This window comes from Eleutherodactylus coqui, chromosome 10 (assembly GCF_035609145.1).
Source record: "Eleutherodactylus coqui strain aEleCoq1 chromosome 10, aEleCoq1.hap1, whole genome shotgun sequence".
Classification (NCBI taxonomy): domain Eukaryota; kingdom Metazoa; phylum Chordata; class Amphibia; order Anura; family Eleutherodactylidae; genus Eleutherodactylus; species Eleutherodactylus coqui.
The window spans coordinates 37,758,562-37,770,047 of record NC_089846.1 but is presented as its reverse complement, the minus strand read 5'-3'; the positions used below and the strand labels follow the sequence as shown (position 1 = coordinate 37,770,047).

The following is an 11,486-nucleotide window of genomic DNA, read 5'->3' as shown; positions in this document are numbered from 1 at the left end:
TGCCCATTCTGATACCGGTCCACCACCAAAAGCATCTACAATGCGCACATGAGCAACAGCACTGGACCATGAAGAATGGAAGAACATGGTCTGGTCAGGTCAGCCGAATGGTTTAGTTCACATCATATGGCACATTCTTTCTATAGTTCACATCATATGGCACATTCTTTCTATAGTTCACATCATATGGCACATTCTTTCTATAGTTCAGGATGAGGATAGGGGCATTGTAGTTAGCACTAGTGCCTTCTGTTTAAATCTGACCAAGAACAACATCTGCATGGAGCTTGTATGTAGTCCTGTGGGTTTTTTCTTCCTATGCATCTTTATATGTTCATACATTTGACGAGGAGGAGGTAGCAGCATGATGGCTCAGTGGTTAGTGTCCTAGCGCTGCAAGGCAATAGTGCCAAGTTTCAAGTACTTCTCTGGCCCCTAAACCAGGGGTGCCCAACTCCAGTCCTCAGGGACCACCAACAGGTCATGTTTTCAGGATATCCTATAGAGAGAACACCTGTGGCAATGTCTGAGGCGTCGACAATAATTACATCACCTGTGCAATACTGAGAAAATCCTGAAAACATGACCTGTTGGCGGTCCCTGAGGACTGGAGTTGGGGAACACTGCCCTAAACCACCAGACTTTTAACACAAGCATCTGTGGGATCACCTCAATCATTGTGTTCACCCTATGGACCCTCCCCCACACACCATCCAGCAACTGTGGGATGCTCTGCAGTCAGCATGACTCCAGCTACCTGAGACAACCTACAGGCACCTTACCGAGTCCCTGCCAACCAGTCTAGTTGCTGTTCGGCAGTTAAAGCCCATTTAGACACAGTATCGCTCAAAAGCCATCTTTGGAGCGATAATCGCTGTGTCTATACTCCTGCCCATCGTGCACTATTCGTTCATCTCTGACTTCAAGCCAGCCTGAAGTCAGCGATGAGCCTTATCAGCGCCGCACGCCGAGTTCTCAGCAGGATAGCGCTGATAGCAGCTGAGCGAATACTATCCCGCTCAGAGTTCTCAGCGGGATACCGCTTACAGCTCTGAAAGCAAAGCAGCAATTTGCAGATAACAGCGCTCCTGCAGTCATCTGCATACAGCAGGAGCCTTCCTTTGCACGCTAATGAACTCTTAAGTAGCTAAATTAGTTACTTAAGAGTTTTTGCAAAGTTATCGCTCAAAGCGGTCACTCAAACTGCCGTTTGAGCAATCATCTTTCAGTTTAAATGGGCCCTTACTCTAGATATAATCTGGTAGTTGTAGTAATGCAACGCAACTCTGTAGTAGCATAATAGCAAGGACTAACAGAAGAAAATTCTCAAGGTGGACTCACAGGCTAAGAGGTTTGTTCATTCTTTTCTAGGACTCCAATATTGATCAACCTATCCTTAGACAAGCATTGTTTGGTGTGAAGTGGTCATACAATGGATGTATACAGTGGATATAAAATCTACACATCCCGGTTAAAATGCCAGGTTTTTGACAAGTTAAATAATGACAAAAATGAATCATTTCAGATTTCTACTTTCATTGTGACCCGTTATCTGTACAATTACATTAAAAAACAAGCTGAAATTATTTAGGTGGAAAAAAAATAATGTGGTTGCAGAAGTGTTCACACCCTCTTATATTTGTGGATTTGGTTGGGTTCAGAATTGGCCAATCACATTTAAACTCATGTTAAATAGTAGCCAGTACTCCGCTGCCATTATTTACAGGGATTCTGATTTACCCCATATAAAGTTCAGCTCCTCTAGGAGGATTTTCCTGACATTTTCTTAGTTGCATTTTCAAGGGTTCTGCTTATTGGGAGGCATCAGGCAGGGGAAGGGGAACAAAACATTTCCAAGACATTACATATACCATGGGACACAGTGAAAATGTGCCAAATGTTTAACTCCCTTCTTCATGATCAACAGTGGCTTCATTAAGAACTGGACAGCCCTCAAAAATTGATGAAAAGAACAAAAGAAAAATTGGCCTGGGAGGCCTACAGCAACAATAAAAGAGCTGCAGGAATTTCTGGCAATTGCTGCCAAAATGATGAGGGAGAACGTGTTATGGTCTGATGAGACCAAGGGGGAACTTTTTGGCCATAATTCAAAAAGGTATGTTTGGTACACAGCTAACACTGCGCATCACCAAAATAACACCATACCTGCAGTGAGGGAAGATGGTGGAAGCAACATTATGCTTTGGGGCTGTTTTTCTGCTGCTGGATCTGCGGCTTTAGTCAAGGTGGAAGCAGTACCAACTATCAGGCCATTTTGGCACAAAACTATCAGGCCTCGGCTAAAAAGCTGAAGATGAAGAGGAATTTCACCTTTCGGCACGACAACAACCCAAAGCAGACCTCCAAATCACCAAAAGAATGGCTTCACCAGAAGATGATCAAAGTTTTGAAATGGCCCAGCCAGAGTCCAGACCTGAAGAGGACAGTACACGAGATGTCCTTGCAATCTTTGACAGATTTGGAGCGTATTTGCAAAGAAGAGTCAGCAAAGTTAAGACGTGCCATGCTGACAGCCCCCCACCTGAAAGATACTGAATGCTGTCATAAAGTCAAAGAGTATCATGGGCAGCAGAAATGCAGTCCTAAGCTCTTACTCACGACCTGAAGGTTGCAAGATCAATCCCCATATGGTCCAGGTAGCCGACTCAAGGCTAATTCAGCCTTCCATCCTTCCGAGGTCGGTAAAAATGAGTACCCAGCTTGGTGGGGATGGGGTGGTGGGGGTAATAAATAAATTACCTTAAAGCTCTGCAGAATAAGTTGGTGCTATACAAATAAGATTTATTTATATCAACAAAGTAGGAGTAAGTGCGTGCAATATTTTTTTCCACCCTAAAAGATTTGTTTGTTTTTAATGGAATGGTACAGGTAACGGGGTCACATTCATGGTGAATGATTCATCTTCGTTGGATTTTTTTTTTTTTAATTGCATTTTAAACAGGAGTGTGTAGACTGTGTATAATTATTTAATACACTAGCTTAAAATCCCCTTTTAGTTAAAATCTGGGTTAACTAAAGCCCACAATATTAACCCCTTAGTGACGGCCCATTGCCTTTTTATGTCCTGGCTTTGTCTCCTAAATGGCTTAAAAAAAATAAAAAAATTTCAAATGTGCACCCAGAATAAAGTAAACAGATAGAAATATATATCTTAGCAAAAAAAACTGTACAGTATGTTTGCCTATATTTGAGATATTGCAGTTGAAAAGGTGAAAAAAATGACTCAAAATTTTCCCAATATTGGCACTTTTAATAAATATACACAAATTCTATCGGTTTATTTTTACCACCTAAATGAAGTACAACATGTGGCGAAGAAACAATGTCAGAATCACTTGAATATGCAAACACTTTACGGAGTTATTCTATGTTAAGGCGACACATGGGAGATTCCTAAAATTTGGCTTCACTCATCACTACGGGGTTAATACACCATCAGGCCAGCTTACTACTGACTAGAGATGAGCGAGTATACTCGCTAAGGCACATTACTCGAGCGAATAGTGCCTTAGCCGAGTATCTCCCCGCTCGTCTCTAAAGATTCGGGGGCCGGTGGCAGCCGGGGAGCCGCGGAGGGGAACTGGGAGGAACGGATGGGAGATCTCCCTCTCTCCCCCCCCCCCCCCCTCCCCGCCGCAACTCATCTGTCACCCACGCCGGCCCCCGAATCTTTAGAGACGAGCGGGAAGATACTCGGCTAAGGCACTACTCGCTCGAGTAATGTGCCTTAGCGAGTATACTCGCTCATCTCTATTACTGACCCAACTTGTTTTTTTATATATATGTATAAAATTTTCCCTCTGCTAAATACTCAATTCTTGGGGCTCACTTAGGTGTATGTTGTGCATATACGGTAATATGCAGTGCTAAAAGCCCATTGATTTCGATTGAGCCACTTACACTTGCGTTTTTTCCCATGTATGTGAAAAAACAAAGCATGTCCTATTTTAATACACACCAATGTAGACTATGGGGATTTAACATACACATGTACATGCGGTATTTGCTGTGTAGTGCGTATTTTACGCATGTGAAAGATACATGTGTAATATGCAGTGAGTGAGCCCGTACGAGGAGCCGACTCAGAGCTCAACAACAGACTGGGTCCACCAGAGCGAGTGATTGGCTCTCTGCTCTACCTATAGAGGGTGCTCCCAAGGAGAATTGTACTCCCCCTCTGATGTCTATAAACCCTGAAGGTCATCATGAGACCGCCATTTTAAAGGAGATGTCCCGCGCCGAAACGGGGTTTTTTTTTTTTTTAAACCCCCCCCCCCCCCCGTTTGGCGCGAGACAACCCGATGCAGGGGTTAAAAAAACCACCCGCACAGCGCTTACCTGAATCCCGGCGGTCCGGCGTCTTCATACTCACCTGCTGAAGATGGCCGCCGGGATCCTCTGTCTTCATGGACCGCAGGGCTTCTGTGCGGTCCATTGCCGATTCCAGCCTCCTGATTGGCTGGAATCGGCACGTGACGGGGCGGAGCTACACGGAGCTACACGGAGCCCCATAGAGAAGAGGAGAAGACCCGGACTGCGCAAGCGCGGCTAATTTGGCCATCGGAGGGCGAAAATTAGTCGGCACCATGGAGACGAGGACGCCAGCAACGGAGCAGGTAAGTATAAAACTTTTTATAACTTCTGTATGGCTCATAATTAATGCACAATGTATATTACAAAGTGCATTATTATGGCCATGCAGAAGTGTATAGACCCACTTGCTGCCTCGGGACAACCCCTTTAACATCTCCAACCTTCATGAAAGACAACTGTGTCAGTAGGTAGAAAAAAAAGTCTTGAAATAGTAACAAACTGGGTTTGATACAATTTAAAATATGACAAGAAGTGCAGTGGAATAATCTTAAGATACTTTGTATTTGAGACAACTTCATAAAGTGGCAAGAATGAACTTTATATTGTTAAATTCCTGAAATGTACAAAAAATTCCTAGCCCCTTTTCACAACACAACACTTACTAAAGCTCATCAGTGGTCTTTGTTCCCTCAGATATAGAACTTTCTTCAGCCTTCGGCACATGAAAGGCGACAAACGGGCACTTCTTGATATTGAGACACACTAGCTTCTCAATGGAAGCAGTCTTTACAATATTGAATCCCGTTTCTCCACCAAATGTGCTGGGTTTCCAGTATTCGGGAGAACATATAGGATTCCCCATAAGTCCTTTGAGTGAAAACGGTGCTCCTATTTCTATCATACTTTCTCCAAATATAGCATTTTGATGAGTTTTTTCCAAGAGCATGCCGGGGTAAAATTCCAGGGCATCTATATCGCCATACAAAGATTCAAGTTGGGATGACATTTCTGTTTCTCCTATGGGAAATAAAAAAAATAGAAAAATTAATAGTTTGAAGTTTTCTTCAGGTCTCAGAGGGTCTGCTTTTGACATTTTCATGAAATAAAAGGCAATCTGTGGCAGATTGTTTCCGGTTACCCCAGAATCGAATCCTGCAGAGGACAGACATAGAAAGTTGACAGTATTCCAAAGAGAATCCACCCATTTTACTTACAAAACATTAGGCCGATGCATTTTAAATGAAACGAAGCAACTTTGTGAATAGTCAGAATTCAATGCCTACAGCTCTGACGTATCTCCCTAGTTACAGACTACAAACCAGTGTAGTCAGATCCTGCAGTCACACCCTTTTCTATTTATGCCCCAATTCATAAACCTTACATTTGAAAAGTAAAGTGGACTGGAATGCCTTTTTTTTTTTTTTTTTAAAAGACCATTTTCAAAAGTTGCTTTATTTTAGGTGTATTAGAATCACAGTTTGCCCTATAAACCTGTATACAGAAGTACGTTATTATATAGATGAATGAAAATGAATAGCAATCCTTTAAGCCACCTTGAGATTGTGAGACGCAGGAATATGAACCCTATTGTCGCAGCTTGTCAGTCGCAACAGTGTCGTGGAATAGTGGCCTCGACGCAAGCCAAGACCTATCACCTTGTTATGCAGGGCAAGGGTTAATGCTCCATGGGCTGAGACTGCTGGGTGCTGTCTCTTTGCTGCATGCTGGATAAGTCATGCCTGGGAGAAGGTTGCAGGTGTGGTTCTCTAATTGCTGTGCTAGTCTTCAGGTGTGGAGTAGCTTTATGTTCTCACCCCTCCTTGTGCTCCGTGCTGCTTATTCAGCTCTATAGAGGAGTATTGGAGTTTGGAGATCCTCTGTGTTGGATGTACTGCTATGTCCAGCTAAGTTGCTACGATTTACTTTTCAGTTATATTTCTGTTTTCATTTCTGTTTTGCTTTGCTGTTCAGTTAGTCTCTCCAGGGGTCTATCTAGGGACAGTCAGGGCCCAGGAAGACGACCATGGGGCCGCCTCTATTGAGGCAATTACTCTGCTTCAAGGCAGGGACCCTCTCCCCCCCCCCCCCCCCCTGCTACGTTAGGGCCAGGCTTCTTTCTCACTGGAGTGGCGCTACTGTTCAGCATAGTGTGGTGCGCACTGTTCTACATTGCATGGTATGTCCCACTGCAGTGCTTGTGAACGTCACCCTGCGTCCGTGCTGAGCGTGGTGCTTGTGTGCCACACGAACGGGACACCTATTCTTTTGAATGGAGTCATATACATAAGCAAATTTTTCCCATATCATGGCGTGGGAAAAAATAATTGCTCCATGTCCTATCATTGGGCATTCCATTGTACGGCATGCGAGGTACACAGGAGAGTGATGCAAGGTTTCCCAATGAAAGCCACGTCGGAGGATTGCTACTTCCCCAAAGTAATGCAAGGCATTTAATACAAAAACGCCTCACATCCGCAGGGAGAAATAAAAATCGCATATGCATGAGCACGATATCGCACTCGCCCGTGTGAAATTAGCCTCAATGACACAAAAATATTTTAAAAAATATATTTCCATTACTGTATGGGATGTATTTTTTTTTTTTTTCAACGGGTCTAGTGGGAAATATGACTTAAACAACGCTTCTACATAAAACAAGGCTTCATACAACGATGTCTGTTAAAAATAAAAGCAACGATTACCGAAATGCAGACAAGCCAAGATAAACAATTTAGACTCAAAAATGGTTGTCATTAAGGTGTTAAAGGCATACCAATACTTCACTCACCAGCTTGCGTTTTCAGACTAATGCGAAACGTTTATAAATCGCAAAAACACAACTCATCACTTCTGTGGCGTAGCGATTCTCTGCGTGCCTGTCAGGCGAGTTAGAGCAGGGGTCCCCAACTCCAGTCCTCAGGGACCCCAACAGGTCATGTTTTCAGAATATCCTATGGTAAGAACACCTGTGGCAATGTCTGAGGCACCGACAATAATTACATCACCTGTGCAACACTGAGGAAATCCTGAAAACATGACCTGTTGGGGGTCCCTGAGGACTGGAGTTGGGGAACCCTGCATTAGAGGATTGGAAAGCATTTCCCATTGTTTTCAATTGGAAACCTCGCATCACACTCGTGTGCACATCGCATGCAATGTCCTTTACTGTCCCATTGACAACAATGGGCAATGCGGTCCGAGGAACGTGAAAACATAAAACATGCCACAAATCAAAAAAGAATGGGGTTTCTATTTATGCAAGATTTCACAATGCACAAATCTCGCGGAGTTTCTCAGCCATGGGAAACCAGCCTTACTCTTACAATTGCACCCAGTTTCATGCCCAAGTTCTGATTTTCAGGTGGTCTTCCAAATTTTTCTGCTGTTCTGCTGTATGCAATCCACTTTCATAAGGGGGCCAATGAAGCAAGCTTAGCATTCTGCCAGTAGTTCACTGTCCTACACCTCCTTGCCCTCACTCCCCATGCTGCATTGCATGGTTTTTGGTCCAACAGGAGGATTGCCCAAGAGGATTCAGGCATACAGTGACATTCTTACCAAATGGATTGAAAACCCACTATAATGTGTGTAGACAGACAGACACATGCTGTAAGAGCAGGATAGGCAGAGATTGTTGAGATAGCACGGTGTCTGCAGATCTGTCAGCCTGCAGCCTCTGAAGACAGCTCCTCCACATGTTGCTAAGAAAATGTCCCTGTGTCTTTGTTACTACAGAAGCTCTGTACCCAACAATAGTGGCTTGCAGAAAAGCTGGAAGAGAGACCCCTAGTGGCAGCCACTTCAAACATGTTTTACAGTGATAAATCAAAAATATTAATGCAAGTATATTACACAGACAAACACAAGCAGGTAGTTGTCAGGACATCAATATTAAAGGGGGACTAACTTTTCAATGCATAGGATAAATCACTAACCTTTTTATATTAAAAAAAACAGATAGTAACACATTTTCAATTTTTCTAATTGTAGAATTTTTTTTCATTCTGTTGTCTATATATGACTGGGGTGGCCATCTTTCCTGAGATACATTTAACAGCATTTAGAGATTTGCTTTACAGCAGCTTCATAGGCCATTCACACAATGGACAGTAGGGGACCAATTGACTTGTATGGAAGCCTGTTCTAGACATGCTCCGTGATCTGTGCAGGGGTCATTGTGCAGGAAGGCAGAGTCGATAGTCACAGCTTATATCTATTGTGAATGGTGGATCCTCTATTATCTACATATAGGTATCATCTCTGTGTAATACGGCCTGTGAGGTTAGTGAGATGACTGCTGCAAAGCTTCCTCTACAGATCAGGAAGTGACAGCCTTGTATTGGGGCCCTTTTACATGGACGAAATCAGTCAAATTCGTACTATCCAACAATTTTCTTTTTTTGCACAAAAGGTTACCAGTTCAATCATTGGCCATGTTTACACTGACCAATAATTATTCACTTGTTGGTTCCAATCTGATGTATAAATAGTTCATTTTCTGATGACATATACCATTTCTAGTTATGGAGTGTGCCTTTAAAATTTCATCATCATACATCAATGTGAAAATATGGTTACCCATAATGCCCTTAAGGCAACCTGGCAGCTCCTCACAGCAGCCTAAACATAAAAAACAAAAACACACCCGCTCATTGTAACTTACCCTAACAGCCCTATAACTTAGTTTTTGGTGCTGTGGGGGACATGACTGGTTCCCTTTAACACCAATGACTTTGACGTTTTGTGGTCTCCCTTATAACCTTCCATAGTTTAAGCCTTTGGCTTAAAGAAGGAGGTGAATCAATCTTCAGGAAACATAATGTTCTCTTTCTAAAATATCACCTATGACCAAACAAGTTATAATTAACGGTTTGCCACTCAGTTTCTTTTTATATCCTAAACTTGTCTTGAACTTTATATAACCACTTTAGTCTGACTAAAGACACAAACAAAAAGGTCAGAAAGTGCAAAATGGTAAAACAGAATCTGTATACTATACCCTTACAGATCAAGGTTACAGGCCAGATTTTGCTTCGTCAATAAGTGTAATGGCTAGAGATGAGTGAGTATACTCGCTAAGGCACATTACTCGAGCGAGTAGTGCCTTAGCCGAGTATCTCCCCGCTCGCCTCTAAAGATGCGGGGTCAGGGAACAACGGGGGAGAGCAGGGAGGAACGGAGGGGAGATCTCTCTCTCTCTCCCTCTCTCCCCGCCGCAACTCACCTGTCACCTGCGCCGGTCTCCGTATTTTTAGAGACTAGCGGGGAGATACTCGGCTAAGGCACTACTCGCTCGAGTAATGTGCCTTAGCGAGTATACTCGCTCATCTCTAGTAATGGCCATTTTGTATCTGTTACATTTAACCCCTTTGTGACTGGCCTGTTAAGCACTTTCTACAAGACAATAACCAACCAAACTTTCTTTTTTCAAATTTTTGAATGGCACCACTTTGGGGTACATGAGTGTTAAAAAAAAATCTTTTAATTTTTTTGTGAATCAGTTTTTTGGGTTTTCTGTTGGGTGTTCACCATGCAGTAAAACACATTGTCGGTATCGTCATAATTGTGCTGATCCAAAGTTTATATAGTTAAATTAAATAGTTTCTCTGTTGCCGCACTGCAAGGCCAAAAATATAGATTTTCTTTTCACTCACCGCTGTAGGACGTTTTTGCAGGACAACCTGTGGGTTTTTATCGGTAACTTTAGGATACAGCAGTTTTTTTGTCCCTCTTACCTCCCAAAAAGCTGAATAGTCATGCATTCTAAGAATGGTTCGTTTTTTTCTGCACTTTCTGTGCCACAAGTGACACATTTATAGTTTAACATTTACTACTATTACACAAAAACTTAAAAAAAAAATTACATATGCCTCATTGCACTCCAAGACCTATAAATTTATTTTTTTACATGTTAAGGGTTAAACACCAGGGATCCGTGGTTTCTTCGGGCCCCGGTTTTAGCAGAGCACTCGCTCTCAGTGGCATGGGAGACAAACGCCGGGTTTCTAATGGATGTCCATGACTGGTTTTAGCCAAATCATTTTTGCTTTGAGTCTCCTGTAGGCGTCTTTCAGACAAGCATATTTAAGCTCTGCATTCGCTAAATGTTTTGCGGACTGTAATATGGAGCTAATGTACATCTTTATGTATTCACATGGCCATATTTTTCATGGACTTTTTTAAAAATGCAGCATGACCCTTTAACCACCCCCCCTCCCCTTGTTTTCTGCCTCCTCCTTGCCATTACTTTCTATTGGACAAATACGAATCAGTATTTGTCTAGTAGAAAATAAAATTTACGGAGGCAAAAACATATTAAATAAGTTCTGAAACACTGATGACATATGTCATCTTTAACACATCCGTAATTCGAATACATATAAGCACCCCTGCACACTGGTGAAAGCGATATCAGGCCATGATTAACAGCCTGATATCACTCTCACAAAGCTTCTAAAAACCCCTGGAAGCGAGGAGTTTTCATGTGAAAACAGCCTTGCATCACTGCAGAGAATCCCTGAAAGCAATGGGAGAACATCGCGATCTCCTGCCACTACTGTCCGTGTTCAGTGATGAGGGGACTCCCCACGGGGATGAAAGAATCCCCTGCTGCAGCTGTCACAGTAGAGGATTGCAATATTATCCCTTTGTTTTCAACGGGGCTGGCGCTGCTGCCACCGACCCCACTGAGAACAAGGTGAAACCCCTGGATGCGATAGCCTCACATCCCTGAGGGCCTGAAGGAATCCCCTGCTGCAGCAATTACAGCTGCGGAAGGGGGATCGTGATCTTCTCCCATTGCTTTGAGATTTCGCAAGAGGAAAGCAGACGCTGAAATTTTTTCTTTCATGCAGCATCACAGGAGTAAAAGCATCGCAAATGAGAATGAAACCATTGACATTCATTGGTTTCATAATCGCACGTTTTTACTCACTCACAGCCCGAGAAAAATTGCCAATTTTCTTGCCAGTGGGAAGGAGCCCTTATGGACTTGTTACAATACGCTTGTCTAAAACCGGGCTTACACGGGTTGGACTATCAGAATTTCTAGTTATTATCAGGTGCAGGATAGTTGAACTGTATTATTGTTCATAGGCATGGAATGGCGTTTTGAGCTTTAAGATGGGGGTGACAAATATAAACTTCTTGTG

At 42.9% G+C, this 11,486-nt stretch overlaps 1 protein-coding gene across 1 annotated transcript in view; it reads right to left on the bottom strand.

The window, feature by feature from the left end:
• Positions 1-4,877: 4,877 nt before the first annotated feature.
• The window catches only part of PTGS1 (prostaglandin-endoperoxide synthase 1), a 73,279-nt gene continuing 66,670 nt past the window's right edge, over positions 4,878-11,486 (bottom strand). Inside the window, exon 11 of the mRNA XM_066580828.1 lies at positions 4,878-5,352. Within this exon, the coding sequence (XP_066436925.1) occupies positions 4,997-5,352 (356 nt within the window). The 3' untranslated portion in view covers positions 4,878-4,996. The remainder of the gene's footprint in view (positions 5,353-11,486) is intronic.